Genomic DNA, 16,815 nt, shown 5'->3' with positions numbered 1-16,815 from the left:
ATATTTATTTTCATCACTTGAAAGAGTGAGAGATTGAAGGAGAGGTCTTGCATATGCTGGTTCACTCCCCAAATACTCACACCTCTATACCCAGGACTTCAGCCTGGAGTCCAGAGCTCCATCCTCGTCTCCCATGTGAGCTGCAGGTACCCAAGCACTTGAACCATCACCTGCTGCTCCCAGGGTGCAGTAGCAGGAAACACTTGCAATATGTTAAGTGTTCATTAAGATATTGATTGCAGAGTGGGTATTTGACTTAGAGGTTAAGACTGTGGTTGGCATGCCCACGTCTCACATTGGAGTGCCCGGGTTCCATTCCCGGCTCTAGCTCCTGAATGCAACTTCCTGCTGATGCAGATCCTGAGAGGTGGCAGACAGTGGCTCAAGTAGTTGGGTCCCTGCTGCCCATGTAGGAGACCTGGATTGAATTCTCAGCTTTATTCCCAACCAGGGAGCCATTGCAGGCACACGGGGAGGGAACCAACAGGTGGGATCTCTCCCCCCCGCCCCCCGGAAAAAAAAAAAAAAGCTGTTCATTTCTCCTCCTCTTCCTGCAAAGTTTGCCCTTAAGGGAAAAGAAAGAAGAAAGAAAAGAAAGGGAGCAAAAAAAAAAAAACAAAAAAACAAAAAAAAACCGTAGGGCTTTGTGGTAAATAGCAATCTGCTTTGTAATTATAATGTGCACAATGGCATGTTTGGGAGGCACTGCCAGCCAGCGTTCAGTTCAACAACTGTCTGAGTGCCAGCCACGCCCCAGGCACTGCGGCTTCAATAGCAAAGCAAGCACAGCCACTGTCATCCTTGTGTTCAGTCTCTGCACCATCGGAGACGCGAAACAAACCGCATTGTCGTGACACGGTAACTGCTGCAGATGAAGGGAGGAGGCTGTGGGTACACAAGAGGAACACCAAAATCAGTCTCTGTGGGGATAGCAAGGAGGTCCCACAAGGGACTCCCTGGAGGAGGTGGCATTTGATGGATGTGGTATAGGAGAAGATGCATAGGGAGGACAGCATTGTGACCAAAGAGAATAGTCTAGGCCAAGGCCAAGGGGGAAGGATCTTGGTGCATTTGGAACTCTAGGTAGCTTGGTATGGTTAGAATCCATGGCTTGGGTGAGAGTGAGAGAGAGAGGGAGATGGAGAGCAGAGGCAGGTGGGGAGGCAGAAAGCTTCGAGGAACGGCCGGGGTCAGGTCGCTGTGTCTGAACCGTCAGGCAGGGTCCGAGCGCTCTATTGAAGTTAGGAGAGCCCCATCAGTGAGTTCTAATAAGCAAGTAGTGAGATGATCCACTTTGCTCTTTAGAAAGTGTCCTGCCTGGGGTGTGGATGTTGGGTTAGGGAGGCGGAGGAGAGGCAGGGGATCTGCCATCCTGCGGCTTTGCCACAACGGAACCTGAGATCTCGGAGAGTATGGAAGGTGCCAGGGTGCCTCTCAGGCAGGGTGCCCTGCTCAGGAATTCACCACCCAGCCCGAGACCGCAGATGGCCGTGTTGAAGCCTGGCAGGAACCGGCCTGTGTGACCCTGTGTGACGCTGTAGCGCACTATTGACTTGGAAGGCAGCTTCAAAAGAGTGTCCCCTTTGACCGGGGCACTGAGTCAACACGGCAAAGTAATCATTGACCTGGCATTTGAACCCTGGCGATTCCCACCCAAGTCCATTCAAAAAAACCGTCTCTCCTGAAGTCTGCGCATGAAGCACTGCACACGGTGCCTGACCTCAACAATTGATAGCTGCTCTCGTTCTCACTCGTTCTCTTAATCCCTCTTCCATTTCAACAAATCTAATTTTTTCCTGAAGCTCTAACATACTAGCCGGCTGCGCATTGTGTAGTCCTTTATTTTCCTCTCAACCGCCTGTGATGTTCTCAAAACAGCATCAGATATAGATGGGAGAACCGAATTCCAAAGCTTAGATTCTATTCAGACAAATCGACAAAGGCACTGTAAGGGCAGATGCATCACTGGATAACCAGGTGTGTGCCTCTGGATCCAAAACCAAATTGATTCCCAGTGAAACAGGGTCTCCTGGGATAATTCCCACAGGTGAGGCTGGACAGCAACACCCCCACCCCCAAGATATTCTGAGGTTCTCTCCTGGTTTAGACTCCCAGAGTCCCTTGCTGCCCTTCACTGATTAGCACGTAGTCATTAATTTGCTCATCAGTGCCCTCGGGTTCCTTGCTCCAGTGACCTCGTGCTGGCCATTTGAACTCTGCCCCGTGTCCCAGAACTTAGTCCAAAAGTGTGTTTTGCCCTCTCTTTAAATGCCAGTGAATCCAGTACTGTTTAAGTCAATATTGAGTCTTACCGCACACAACCAGCGGTGCTAGCCTGCTTTATTGTCTGCCGTCTTTGTCACAGACCGAGCTGTGTTTGTTTTTCTAGCACAAACTCCTCCGAGTTGCCTTCTCCGGTGTTTTCCTACCACTTGTGTTTGTTTTCCTTGGGAACGGGAGAATGGTGCTTGGTGCGAAGGCTGTTCTGTGGCTCTGAACCCGGCTCAGCGCAGCCCGTGCAGCCCATATGTTCCTGGTTGTGCCAGCAAAATGGGATCCTCTGGTACCTCAGAGCAAATGCGTTTCTCCGTGAGCCTGCAGAACCACTTTCTCACTAGCAGTCTCCGCGGGGTCAGGTTTGAGCTTGGGTTTCTAATTGCGTAGAAAATCTGAGCGCCCACAATGGGAAGCATGAGTGGCAGTCAGACACAGCATGGGAGTAAGTGGAGACAGAATGCTGTCAGTGCAGCCTGGTGATTGCTGTGCAGGGTGAGGATGGCAGGCATCTGTCCGCACGGCTGTGTGTTGCTCCGTTGTCTTCACCTACCATGAAACCGCCTTGCATTGATTGGCTTTGGCTTTGCTGCATTCACCAGGACAGACTAAAGCATATATATATATATATATATTTTTTTTTAAGATTTATTTATTTGAAAGTCAGAGTTATACAGAGGGAGAAGGAGAGGCAGAGAGAGAGAGAGAGAGAGAGGTCTTTCATCTGCTGGTTCACTCCCCAGTTGGCCACAATGGCCAGAGCTACACCGATTCAGAGCCAGGAGCTTCCTCCTGGTCTCCCATGCAGATGCAGGGGCCCAAACACTTGGACCATCTTCTATTGCTTTCCAAGGCCATAGCAGAGAGCTGGATAAATGAATAAAGTTGATTTTTGTATAAGATTTTTTGAAATACATGTATAGTTTTTTCATAATACACATTTTCCAGGAACTTTTTGAAGACTCATTTGCATGGTTTTCAAAATTTTTTGCACCAAAATAAGTTTACTTTTAATTCTGTTTCCCATAAACTTTTTGGAAAACCCTCATATATTCATCTCATATTTTTTGTCACATTCTCATCCCCAAACCTTTCTTTCACCACAGTGTCCGTTCATCCTTGTGTTCTACAATTCCTCACAAGTTTATAGACCATTTTCACCTGTCTTATCTCATTTAGTGTTCAGAGTAACCCTGGGAGGAAGATAGGTGCTGTTCTCCTAAAATTAGATGACTCGCTCAGTGTTAAGAGCAGTCAGAAGGAACTAGAATGAGCCCTGAATACCTCTAACTACATTCTGTTTGCTTCTCCTATGCCACACTGCCTCTTCCATCTAACTGCTCTTCTCTTTGGTCCTTATATTTGCTCATCCAGCACACATCTGGCTGCTTTGGACCAGCAGTGAAGAGGCAGGGGTGAGCAAAGTAGACGTAGTGACCCCCATCTCATCTGCCCAATATCTCTAACTAAAGGACAGGCTCTTGTTCCATTGATGCAGGTGGATTTTGGACGTTAGAAGGGCCTGGCATGCTCATGGGTTCTTCATCAATGGCTAGGAATTCTTTAGCATGACTGTTTGAAAAAGCATCCATTCTGCTGGCGCCGCGGCTCACTAGGCTAATCCTCCGCCTTGTGGCGCCGGCACACCGGGTTCTAGTCCCGGTCGGGGCACCGGATCCTGTCCCGGTTGCCCCTCTTCCAGGCCGGCCCTCTGCTGTGGCCAGGGAATGCAGTGGAGGATGGCCCAAGGACTTGGGCCCTGCACCCCATGGGAGACCTGATAAGTACCTGGCTCCTGCCATTGTATCGGCGTGGTGCACTGGTTGCAGCGCGCCGGCCGTGGCGGCCATTGGAGGGTGAACCAAAGGCAAAAGGAAGACCTTTCTCTCTGTTTCTCTCTCTCACTGTCCACTCCTGCCTGTCAAAAAAATAATAAAAAATAAAGAAAGAAAGAAAGAAAGAAAGAAAAAGCATCCATTCTAAGGGCTGGCACTGTGGTGAAGAATGTTGAGCTTTAGCCTGCAGTGTCGGCATCCCATATGGTGCAAGTTCGAGTCTTGGCAACTCCACTTCCAACCCAGCTCCCTGCAAACGCACCTGGGAACAAACAGCATGGCTCAAGTGCCTAGGCCCCTGTACCCATGTGGGAGACCCAGAAGAAGCTCCTGGTTTTGTTCAGGCCCAACCCCAGCCATTGTGGCCATTTAGGGAGTGAAACACTGGATGAAAGATATCTCTCTCTCTCCCTCTCTCTTTCTCTCTCTGCCCTTCAAATAAATAAAAAAAAAAATCCATTCTTTACTCTGGTTCTGTCATTACCAAGATCCTTGTTCAGTCAGTCAACACTTCACCTGCTCCTCTGTGTCCCAGGCAGAAGGCTTAGGATGGGGACACAAAGCTGTCTGTTGCCCTTGAAGATAGTTATAGAGAAGGGGCAGGCAGGAAAATTATACATTTCTCAATTCTAAGATACATAGGGTTTTTTTTTTTTTCATGTTTTAGCATCTCTGAAACTGGAATGCATACTTTAATTACAATTACCACATTTTTAAAAAATGTCCTAATAATAGGTAAAGTAGTGGTGCATCTGACCTCACATCCAACAGAAGTATATAGATGTGCATGAGAGCCTATGGGGAAATTGAGTCCCTGGGGCACTGGGAAAGGTTTCTCCAAGGAGGTAGCAGATGGGCCTTTCAGTGGCTTTTTATTAGGCAGGATCATAACAAGCCAAGTAAGCCAGCTATTTTGTTCCCTCGTTCTACAAACATGGTTATTATGAGCCTCTGCTGTGAGCTTGGCACTTGGTGAGCAAAAGAGCACCCTGCAGTGGAGCAGAGCAGACATAAACCTGCACTCACTGTTGACTGTGATAGCACGGAGTGTGCATCAGAGGGAGGCTGTGCCTGTGAGATGGAATGGGAGGGAACCAGCCTGGGCTGGAGGTGTGATGAAGGCATGAGCTGAGAGCTCTTGAGACAGACATGTGAACATGAGTCAGGCAGGGTGGGGAGAGCCTTCCAGACTGCAGGAGAGGGATGCACAGGGCCCTGGGGTGGGAAGGAACACAGGGCGTCTGAGTGAGTTGGGGATTAGAGTAACTTGATTCCAGAGAGTAGTGGGAAGTAGGATTTAAGAAGTAGCTGAAGGGGTAGACGGGCCAGATCAAGTGGCCCTGATGAGGGGCCCTGCCTGTAGGCCGCAGCGCCTTCCGGCACTCTTGCCTTGCACCGTAGCATAACTGAGTGGTGTCTTCCTCCTCCAGGCCCACCTGGTGGCAGCTTTTGAACAGAGTCTGGGGAACATGACAATCAGGCTCCAGAGTTTGACCATGACAGCCGAGCAGAAGGTAAGGCAGGAGGAAGGCTGTTTTCTCCCTGCTTGGACATAAGCAAGAAATCTAAAAATATTCCTGTCTTTCCTTTAGATCATCATACAGAGTTTGGTCTAGTCCTTGAACCTGCCAGAACTTAATTGTCAATAATAGGTCTGTTAGGGAAAAGTGTGACTTCGGTCAAATGAATGACAGATCTTTTACGCATATAGTCTTACTCTTCTTCTATGTTAATTTATGCCGAAGGCAGGTTTTCCTGATCTCATTCACTGCCCCCCTCTGTTGAACCTAACTCGTACTTCAGTTGAACTCGTGTGCCATGATTTGAAGGTGATCCATGCCTCTCTCTGTGCTCCAGGATTCAGAACTGAATGAGTTAAGGAAAACTATCGAGCTGCTGAAGAAACAGAACGCAGCTGCCCAGGCTGCCATTAATGGAGTAATTAACACACCAGAGCTCAACTGCAAAGGTAAAGTAAGAGACGCAGCCCTTAGACAAACAGCCTGACTGCCCTGGGGCCCTCCCCTGACGGCACTGATGCAACCTCCCTGGCTGGACCCCTGTGTGATCTACTTCCGGGTCAGTAGGACTGGTCCTGGAAGGCAACTTGTGTTTGCTGCTGGCCCTGATAAAGATGGCTCTTGCAGCTCATCCTCTTCTCTGGATGTATCTCCCAAATGCAAGGAATAAACTTCTGTTGGCAGAGAGTTTTACAGCCCTTGACTTCGCTAACGCTTTGATGCTTACACGCCAGCAAGAAATCAGCTGAAAAGGGCTGTCTCTTATTGTCCAGAAAAACTTTTCTGGGTAATTTGCTTCATCTTTGTGTATCAGAATTGGGACTAAAATTAAAAAGTGGGCATGAAGGTGAGTGACCTCCTGCAAAAAATACTGATATCTAGCATTTGTGGATCACTTATTGGGTTCTCAAGACTACGTAAAAGTGTTTTATGTATTTCATTTTATTTCTGCACCTGTGACACTGATGTCTTCCTCATTGCACTGATGAGAGCAGTTTCAGAGACTGAGTCACTTCCTATGGGCAGAGAGTATAAGGAGCAGAAACAGATCGAGGCCTTGAATCTGTCTGGCTCTAAAACCAGTGCTCTTCCAGGCTGGACTGTGGATCCAGCGGAAACCTGTGGGCAAACTTTATTTCAGATAGCACTGTTATGTGTAGTATCTTCATTGTTTTGGAAGAAGTGATGATGGGTGGCATGGCTTAGCAAGAGCTGGCCTGAGTGAAAAGAGAAGAGAATTCCAGGTAGAGGGCATAGCATTGGCGAGGGCCCTGAGAGAAGGCGGGCATGGCACACAACAAGGGGCTGAAAAAGACCACGTGTTGCAGGAGCAGAGAGAGCACAGAGAGGAGGAGGCTGGAGGCTGGCGACAGCAGTGGCTGTGGCTGCCATTCGGAAACCCTTTGTGCCTATCTGCAGCTTACCAGAGCTGGCATGGGAGAAGTTCTCCCAGTGCCTCCCTTGACTTCTCATTTGTCAAGTGCGGAAGAGATAGACCTCATTTAATGGACTAAAGGGTACCTACTCACGGACCTTAAATCCAGGAGGGGGAACCCAGGTGATGTCTCAGTGCAAAATACCTGATATCTCTATGCTGTGAGGGCTGTGGCTTAGGAGAGAGGATTGGGCCCAAGCAAGCAGCTACTGACTTACCCCGCCTTGGTCTCCAGGAAACGGCGCCTCCCAGGCTTCAGACCTCCGCATTCGCAGGCAGCACTCCTCCGACAGCGTCTCCAGCATCAACAGCGCCACCAGCCACTCCAGCGTGGGCAGCAACATAGAGAGTGACTCCAAGAAAAAGAAGAGAAAGAACTGGGTGAGTGTGTAGCCAAAGACTATCCCAGGGACCACTATGCAGTCACAGAACCAAGTGTGTTAGCTCTTAACTTCGGCACACAGAGCCTTGGGAGTAGACCCCAGGAGCAGTTTGTGCATAGGTTTCCATGGAAATCATTGTTGTGCTCAGCAAAACACTAAGGTTTGAAAAATCACCTCCACCTGATAGTTTTTCTCTTGCATGAGACTTTATGTGAAGGACTCATCCCCCATTCCATACATGTATCATTTCTTCCTCATTAGATGTTGGCCACGAAGTTCCAGATACTAGAGCAGTGTCACCAATTAAGTGACTTCTTAGTTTGAGAGTATTTTTTTAGCACAAATCACAAATTAGTGACCTCACTGTTAACCGTAATCTTTATCTGTTTATTTTTGTAATTGTGTGGGACCGTATCAAACCAACCTTCTCTTGGAAAACTGACCGTTTCATACTGTTGATATTAAGAATTACTGAGCAGCTCTAAACTGAGAATTCTACCTCAAAATGGGGATCCGTATCTGTTATAGCATTTCTCCACGTGTCCATAGTCCCAAAGAGCTGCTTGCATTTCCGGACAGTGGTTTCCTGATTGGCTTTTCCCACGCTCCTGCCCACTTGGTCCCTCTGCTGTTGTGGCCGCAGAGCTCTGTGTGACATCACTGCGCTCTGGCTTCAGTGCAGGGATCCCCCGTGTTGATCTGAAGGTGCTCCGTGCTCACAGGGTCCCATCTGTCAGCGCCAACATCGTGTTCTCATAGCAGCACCAGTGTCCTCATTCGTCCCTCACCTGTCACTCATCTTGTGTCATCTTGGATGGGTGGCGAGGTCTAGTGATGGAGGAGTTGGGAACTTGGTGTTTTGGTTATTGATGTGTCTTGCACTGGGGGCACGCTGAGAGGCCAGTAGAGTGTGACCCTCCCATCATTCTAATTATTTTTGTTCTTTACATTTCTAATAGCTTTGAGTCGACTCATTTGCTCTGACTAAACAGATAGGATTAACTCATGCTGCCATCTCTGATATGCAGATGACAAATATGATCTGATTTGATTATCAAAGTGATGAGAGTTATTGTCTATAAAAATAGTAATTGTCCGTTTGCTTCAAGAAAAAGAAAAGCTTGTTTACCTTGCGTTAAGATAACTCTTGGTTGTCAGTGAAATCGGGAAAGATGGGTAACTGCCATCCTCAGCTAATCCCAAAGCTTAATTCTGCCTAATCTTTGTAATTGCGCCTTCCACCTGATGTTTTACCAGATACAGAGGCAAGAATCGAGGCTGTTGGCTTGTATGTCACACCCTCCTGTTTCTCTGACAGCTCTCTAGAAATATGGTCGGAAGTGGAACACGGGAGAGAAATGGGATCTAGACTTGCTGTGAGCTGGACGTGTTATGGAGGAAAATCTGTTGTTTTCAGAATGGCCCATTTTATGAATTTTCTCAGTGGCTAAGTGGACCCCTAGAATATATTTTCAGAAGCAAGAAAGACTTTTAAAAAGGGCACTTATTTTTCAAAGATTTATTTATGTATTTGAAAGGCACAGTGACAGAAGGAAAGAGAGAGAAAAAGAGAGAGTGGGAGGGAGGGAGGAAGGGAGAGAGAGAGAGGGAGAGATATCTTCCATCTTTTTGTTCCCTTCCCAAAGGGCAACAATGGCCAGGGCTGGGCCAGGCCAATGCCAGGAGCCTGGAACTCTCTCCAAGTCCCCCATGTGAGTGGCAGGGGCCCAAGTATTTGGCCATATTCCACTGCCTTCCTAAGCACATTAGCAAGGAGCTGGATCCAAAGCAGAGCAGCCAGGACTTGAACCAGCACTGCAGTGTGGGATGCAAGCATCCAAGATGGTAGCTTCACCCACTGCACCATGACACGGGCTAAGGCAGTTACTTTTTAAAGTAATTTCAAGATGAATTATTTCCATTCTCATTCTCATTATTATTTTGGCTTAGAAAAATACATGTTGATCATAGGTTTCATAGAAGAAGACATTGCATTTAATTGTTCAAATTTTCAGGTCTGTTTATGCTTTGGGGAAATTGTGACATACCAGTCCTTGGCCCAGCCCGGTTAATAAGTCCCTTAAAAGTAACTCTCCATTTTTGGAGTAATAAGTAGCTAGTTCCCTACCTGTTGGATTACCTTCTCGTGCAGAAGGACTGCAGGAACTCCTAGGCACATGTTTCTGAGAGCTCTCCAGCCGTGTGGGACCTTGCCCTGCTAAGGAAAGAAGACATGTGTCCCTGCCTCCAGAAACCTAAGGCGTAGAGAGATGACTGGTAGGAAGCAAAAGAGAGTGAGCATCATGGAAGGGGGTGGGAGCATCCATGTCCCCTGACAGGGAGAAGCCAGCAGGACACAGATTGTAAGCCCCCCTCCCGTTACTCCTTTCCTTCCATCATGGAAGAAGATACCCCCAGTAATTTCAAAGACTCGTGTTCCTACTGGATACCTCCTCCGTGTGTGGTGTTTATTATTAGCCGTGTTGTGTCTGAAAACTCCGAAGCTTTCCCTGTCACTGGCTTTCTCTGTTAAAAATTGTCTTTTTTCCTCCCCCCTCCCTGTTTTTGCTTGCGTTTTCTCTGGCAGGTCAATGAGGTAAGCAAGACCCACTTTAATATCAGACACCAAGCTAACCCATCCATTGATATGACTAACCCCATGCGCATCCGTCACTGTGTCTGAGCATCCTGCTTCGTTGCTGTGTAACCTCATCTCCCCGACACCCATCTGCTGAGCCAGGCTCTGTCTTGCGGTTGGCATTAGTCTTGAACCAAGCGTAGGCATGGAATGTCACCCACAGGTCCAGTCTCCCGAGCTGTCAACACCAGATAACTCCTCTTCCCTTAATGCACTGATGCGAGAGAGCTCTGGGGAACCTTGTCCTTTGGCGGGGGAGACGTGGGAGAATTAACTGCTCTCTCGTGTGCATGTCTCTGCTGAGCCAAGTCTGAGCGCCGGTGGTAGCCCCTGCCAGGCTGATGATCTCTTGTATTCAGTTACGCAGCTCCTTCAAGCAAGCTTTCGGGAAGAAGAAGTCCCCCAAGTCGGCATCCTCGCATTCAGACATAGAGGAGATGACGGACTCATCACTGCCTTCCTCGCCGAAGCTGCCACACAACGGCACCACGGGCTCCACTCCACTGCTGCGGAACTCCCACTCTAACTCCCTGTGAGTCTGCCTGCTCGGGGGCCGTCTTTGTCCCCTAGGAGCCCTCTCGCATTGGCATGGCTGCAAGTCCTGTGATTGATGGTGCATCTGCACCTTGCAACCTTTCATGTTTTGCTTGACAGAACTATGCGTGTTCTTTCAATGTTTTAGGGCTGGCGATGCTGAAAGAGAAAGGCAACTTGGGTTTGAGTTCTGATGGTGTCAGTGTCCATAGTCAGCCGGCTGGCCTCAGCAAACCCCTTAACATGGCTTTATTTCCATTTCTCTGTATGCTATCTTGGATTGAGGTTGTTGTCTGCTTACCCTTGCCTAAGGATTGAGCAAAGTCTGTGGACGTGAAAGAACCAGAAACATTTTTGCTCTGAGGGGGAGATGATGTTATTAGTCTTGGCGATTTTTTGCCGAAATTCTGGTCCATTTAGGTGAGAAGACTTAGTTGAGCCTTTTCTTCTTTGGTCAGAATTTGGTGTTGGCTCTTTCTCTGAGGTCAGAGCTCAGAAAATGGAAGTTGAAAACAGTGGGACAATCAAGTAGCAGTTGTCTTCATCCAAGGATTTCATGTTTTATAGAGCAGTGTGTGCGTCTTTCCTCGGGGGCACGGCTGCTTGGGGGTTCAGTTATTTAGGTCCTGTTCCCCTTCGCTACAAGGTACCACTGACCCCCGTGGTTCCCACGGAGCCCAGGCTGTTTGTTCCACCATGGAGAGACAGGAAGACAGTCCAAGGCCCAGGCTCTCGAGGCAGGGAATACAGAGGCCTGTTCACCTGTGTGAAGACATGAACCGGAAGGGAGACGTGGAGTTTAAGCGACGCCTCCCACTAGTGGACCGTGGCCCTACCAGGGTCTCCATTGTGCGTCATTAGATTATTAGCTCCTCTTCTCTTGGGGACCACCCTGGTGAGAGGGTCACTGCAGGGGTGTGCACTTCCATCATGGGTGAGGGCAAAAATCTGAGCAGAGGGGGCAAGAGGATTGCTCAAGATCTGGACTTCAACCCGTCCCTGCAGCCCCTGCTCAGCACATGTGTTTCTTTTTTTATTATTATTATTATTACTATTACTATTATTAAGATTTATTTATTTATTTGAAAGGCAGAATTTTATGTGTATAGATTTTCCACCCACTGGTTCACTCTCCAAGTGGCTCTGCAGCAATCAGGGCTGGGCCAGGCTGGGCCAGGCTGAAGCCAGGGGCCAGGAGCTTCTTCCAGGTCGCCCATGTGGGTGCAGGGGCCCAAGCACTGGGGCCATCTTCCACTGCTTTCCTAGGCACATTAGCAGGGAACTCTATCTGGCTCCCATATGCTAGTGTCGCGCAGGCGGTAGCTTTAGGCGGCTGCACCGCAGCACTGGCCCCCACCACTGTGTTTCCTTGAGTGACAAGACTGAGTGACAGGTTGCAAGAGTGTTTCCCATGTGACTTGCAGGCTGCCAGAGACATAAACAGCACACGGCCTCGCTTTGTCCTCACCCCACAGCATCCTGGCTAGAGGATGGAGGAACTTATCCTGTTCTGTGTTTACTGGTGGGAACTTTGTATGCAGCAGCTTCTGGGAGCAGAGCCCTCTTCTAGGTGTAACCAGACCGCCATCCCTGGGATACGGGGGCTCCTGGGGCCATGGCTAAGACCCTTCATTCCACCCCTGAGCCTCCACTGTGTGCCACTGTGCTCAGCTCTGCTAAAGCAGTGCACCAGACAAACTCCTACTCTGACAGATCCTGTATAGCAGGTGAATCCTGAATAAACCAGAAAAATCAGCACCAAGGGCTAATGCTGTGACTTACAATAGTGCTTGGATGCAGAGTACCTTGACAGCAGCTTTGTTTTAAGTGTGTTTTTTTTTTCCTGCATTTTTATTTATTTTCATTTTATTTGGAAGACAGACAGAAAGATCTTCCACCTGCTGCTTCACTCCCCGCATGGCTGCAACAGCCAGAGCTGGGCCAGGCCGAAGCCAGGAGCCCACTCTCTGGGTCTCCCACGTAGCAGGGACCCAGGCATTGAGCCAACATCTGCTGCCTCCCAGGGTGTGCATTAGCAGGAAGCTGCGTGAGAAGCGGAGCAGCCAGGACTTGAACTTGGCGCTTTGATGTGGGTTTGTAGGCGTTCTGAGTGACAACCTAACTGCCATACTCCTGGCAAGCTTTCGATGGGCTGTCAGGGAAGGCCTTTTGGAGGAGGCAGCTTTTCAGCTGAGATCTTTGGAACAGGAGGAAGCACTGGGCTAGTCCTGATCAGTAGCTCTAGCTGCTACAATACACTCGGATGGTTTATTTCAGGCTCACTGCAAGCCCCAGGCAGACATTCCTAGTCAGTTCACCGCCTGCCCTATGGGCGAGGTAGGCCCAAGGCTCCTGCCATCTGTTGCCCAAGTCCTGGCTCGGGGCTCTGCATCCAGCCAGCAGGGGCAGAAGGGAGCAATGGGAGGATCCCAGGGGAGGGCTTTATGGACACGGTCTGTAAGGGGTACAGCCTTCCTCTTCCCACTACCCAGGTCTCGGGGCCGTCCCAATGACAAAGGAAAAAGTCCAAAGAAATGGGTGAACATGGGTCAGCCTCACAGTGAGCAGGGTGTCCTGCCCGACCCGAGAAGTCTGTAGCACAGGGGACAGAATGAGGAAACAGGCTGAGGAGCTGGGGGTAGGGGGTGGTGCTCGAGGGATGGAGTGGTAGGAAAGAGGCACTGAGACAGCCAGGCCATACTGCGCTCATACAGCTGGGACGTCAACCTGAAGTTGCATCCAATTGCAGGTACAGTGGGCAGACACAGGAGGGTTGAGATCATCTGAATTCGTTGTCTGTGGATGAGGAACAAAAATCCCATAAGGCTGCCAGCACTGCCCCGGCTTCCACCTTTCTGGCCACTGACAACTGCTTTGAATACTCCGGTCACACTCCCCACTTCAAGGCCTTTGTCCTTGTCCTTGCTGTGCCCTCTGCCTGCTTGCCCTTCCTCCAGCCATTCACTCCCTTCTGGTCTGTGCTCAGTGTGACCTGATCAGTCAGGCCTGGCCTATGCCCCTGGCATCAGGAAGTCCTCCGCCACCAGCCAGCATGCCTGTCATCCCCTTTCCTCAGCTTTTATTGTTCACTGTTTTACATATTACCACCTGACATGTAGATTTCCCTTGGTTCTTTGTTCTGTGTCCCCACACCTACCCCAGCTCTACACGATAAGCTCCGTGGAGGTAGTCACTCTATTGGTTTTGCAGGCACTCACATATTTGGTGGCATGAATGAGTGATTGATGGTTAGTGAGGAGTCTAGATGGACTCAGGTTTGGAAGAAAAGTGGTGATGGACCAGCTGTGGAGTAGGAGAACAAAAGAAGAAGCATCCTTGGATATTCCTAGATTTGAGCACCAGGCATGAGTGGGAGAGACAGGTTGGGGAGGGGTCGGGACCAGGCTCTCTGGTTGGGCCACAATAAGTTTAAAATGCTCAGCAGGCACCCTGGTGGAGGTGCTGGCCAACCTGGAATCCCTGGAGGTATAGATTTGGGAGCTATGAGCTCGTAGGTGGTATTGCAAGCTGGAAAACTGGAGGAAGTTTCCAGGGAGTGGAGATGAAGAAGAACGGAGAATATCAAGGGCTGAGCCCTGGGACGCTCTGATGTTGAAGTTCATGAGGGAGAGTCGTGCAGCCAGTGAGGTGGGGGGAAACTCAGTACCGAGAGGGAGGAGTAGGAATTGGGCCAAGTGGTGCTGGCGGCCGAGTGGGACGAGGAGAGCGGTGAGGATGCACTTGGCTGCACAGAAGCCCGAACGAGGCGGCTCCTTCCAGACCACTTTTCCCATGGGGATTGGGCGGGGCAGGCTCTTGGCTCCCTGGCCTCCTTCTTAGATTCCACAGCAACCATGGACACTGGAGATGTTTGTTTTGGGTCTGGTTTTCCAAAGGGTGGGCTGGGAGCACATGCTGATTTCCAACCTTGAAAGGTTTGTAAGAATGTGCAAGTCTAGATGTGAGAGAGAGTTCAAAGGTGAAACCAAAGGCAGAAGAGTTGTGCTTAGAAAATTCCGACCCCGTGGGCGAAAGGAATGGTAGCTGTGGGAAGGCAATGTTTCCCACACTCAAGGCATTTAAAATTAGGTATGCCTTCAGCCCTGCCTCTGGACAAAGTGGCTAGAATATGCTGAAATCACGAGTTTAGAGGCTGAGCAGGGAAAAAAATGTGCATATGGTTGCTTCAGTGAGTGGTCCATGAAGTGAACAAGCATGTCTTAAGTACCGCTGGGGATAGTTCAGGAGCTTGGGTTCTTTTTGTTGTTGTTTTTAAGATTTATTTATTTACTTGTAGGGCAGAGTTACAGAGAGGGGGTGGGGAGAGACAGAGAGAAAGAGAACTATTCTCTGGTTCACTCCCCAAATGGCTTCAACAGCCGGAGCTGGGCTGGTCCAAAGCCAGGAGCTTCGTCAGGATCTCCCACATGAGTGCACAGGCCCAAGCACTTAGACCATCTTCCGCTGCTTTCCCAGATGCATTAGCAGGGAGCTGGATTGGAAATGGAGCAGCTGGGACTTGAACCGGCACCAATATGGGATGCTGACGCTGCAGGTGGCAGCTTTACCCACTACACCACTTTACCCACTACACCCTGGGTTCTGTAATTAAATGGACCTACTAGGTGTAATGCTGCCTCTGACATACTTATATCGTGTGACCCTGGGCATCTTATTCTGTGTGCCTCAGACTCCCTATTTTAGAAATGCAGATAATTCTAGAAGGAAGTAAATGGAATCAGCTGCTTCACATGCCTAGCCCAGTTGTTTGTGTATTGTGTGAGCACTCGCTGCTCGTCAGTCTGATCAGACGCTAGAATGATGCACAGAATACTGCCAGTGCTGGAGGGCCAGCAGCACGGGGTAACCGGTCAAGTGCAGTGAAATTATTGGTCAGTGGCATAGCATTAGTGCAGCCGGGGAAGGCACCAAGGGAGAAGGCTGTGTCTTGGGTTCCACAGAGGGAAAAAACTTGGCAGAGGTTGCTACAGAATAACTTGTTTTCAACACCTTCTGTGTGGCAGGACATCCCTCCCTGTGGTCTTGCTCTTGGGATTCTGAGAGCTGGCTGATTTCAGAGGAACCCTGGAGGAGCTCTACTCTATACTTGCTTTATTTTTGTTTGCTGCCTTTTTGTCTTGGGCTGTTTTCTGTTGCTATACTTAAATACCACAAACTGGGTCGTGTTAAAGAATTCGGGTTTAGCTTATGGTTCTGAGCTTGGTGCTGGTACCTGTACAGCACCTGCCGAGGCCTTCCTGCTGGGTTACAGCCTGGTGGAGGGAACCGCATGGCGAGAGAGCAGGCATGCTTATTTGGGTCTCTCTTTGCAGCCATTGTTGCAGGGATGGGACCCCCCCCCCCAACTTCCTCATTGAGCATCGTTCACAGATGACTGTAGGAGTAACATTTCAACACGAGTTTGGGCAGGGACAGGCACCAGACCACTCAGGTGTGGCTCCTTCGGAAACTTGTTGTTGGGCCGAGCTCTGCGAGGTAGAATGTATAGTCCGCTGAGTGACATGTTGTCTCTTGCTGAGACCATCCTGGAGAAGAGGTACAGACCGCACAGATGGGACCTGAGTCCATGCCTTACCATGGAGGGCTGGGCACACTGTCAGGACACGGCACGAGCCAGAACGGCATGTTCTCTACAGTGAACTGCAGCCTCCATTGTCGGCACCAGGAGGGCCTGTGGTGGCCAACTCAGGAGCGTCCCATGGAGTTTTGTTGGGACTTTACACTCCATTTAAACCAGGAAACCAGCGTCCTCTCAAGAAAGAACGGCTTTTTGCAGGCTCCTCCTGCAAGCCTCCCAGACCAAAAAGAAAAAAAAAAAAGCACAGCTTATAATTAAACTTCCCAAGCTGCAGGCTATTCAGAGCACAAAGAGCCAGGGACAGGAAGATCTGAATTCTAAAGGCATTTTGTCTCTCTGGGCCTTTTAGTCCCCAGTCTGTTGGCTCCCGTTTTCTCCTAGGTATGACAGGGCATAACTAGGGTATGTTCAAGAATTCCTTGGATTTTGAACCAGGGAAACTTCCTTGTTTGCTGACAGCTTTATAAAAATGGGAGGCGGTTTTACTCTTTATATCTGGAATCCAGGCTGTGCAGGCACAGGTCAAGGAAGGTTTGACTACTGAAGAGTTAAAGCTTTCTTCTACTTCTTGCTGCCCTTGAAATAAAGGTACATCTT

General features: G+C 49.4%; 1 protein-coding gene across 12 annotated transcripts in view; it reads left to right on the top strand.

The window, feature by feature from the left end:
- Window positions 1-16,815, top strand: part of NAV2 (neuron navigator 2) — a 757,965-nt gene that overhangs the window by 710,115 nt on the left and 31,035 nt on the right. For all 12 annotated transcript variants that reach the window (XM_051824899.2, XM_002708951.5, XM_008268740.4 and 9 more), the window contains 4 exons: window positions 5,540-5,623; window positions 5,967-6,078; window positions 7,300-7,445; window positions 10,445-10,617. In XM_051824899.2, coding sequence (XP_051680859.2) covers window positions 5,540-5,623; window positions 5,967-6,078; window positions 7,300-7,445; window positions 10,445-10,617 — 515 coding nt within the window. The remainder of the gene's footprint in view (window positions 1-5,539; window positions 5,624-5,966; window positions 6,079-7,299; window positions 7,446-10,444; window positions 10,618-16,815) is intronic.

Source organism: Oryctolagus cuniculus, chromosome 1 (genome assembly GCF_964237555.1).
Source record: "Oryctolagus cuniculus chromosome 1, mOryCun1.1, whole genome shotgun sequence".
NCBI lineage: Eukaryota > Metazoa > Chordata > Mammalia > Lagomorpha > Leporidae > Oryctolagus > Oryctolagus cuniculus.
Note: the sequence above shows the minus strand (reverse complement) of the source record. Positions and strands in the feature narration are given on the sequence as shown.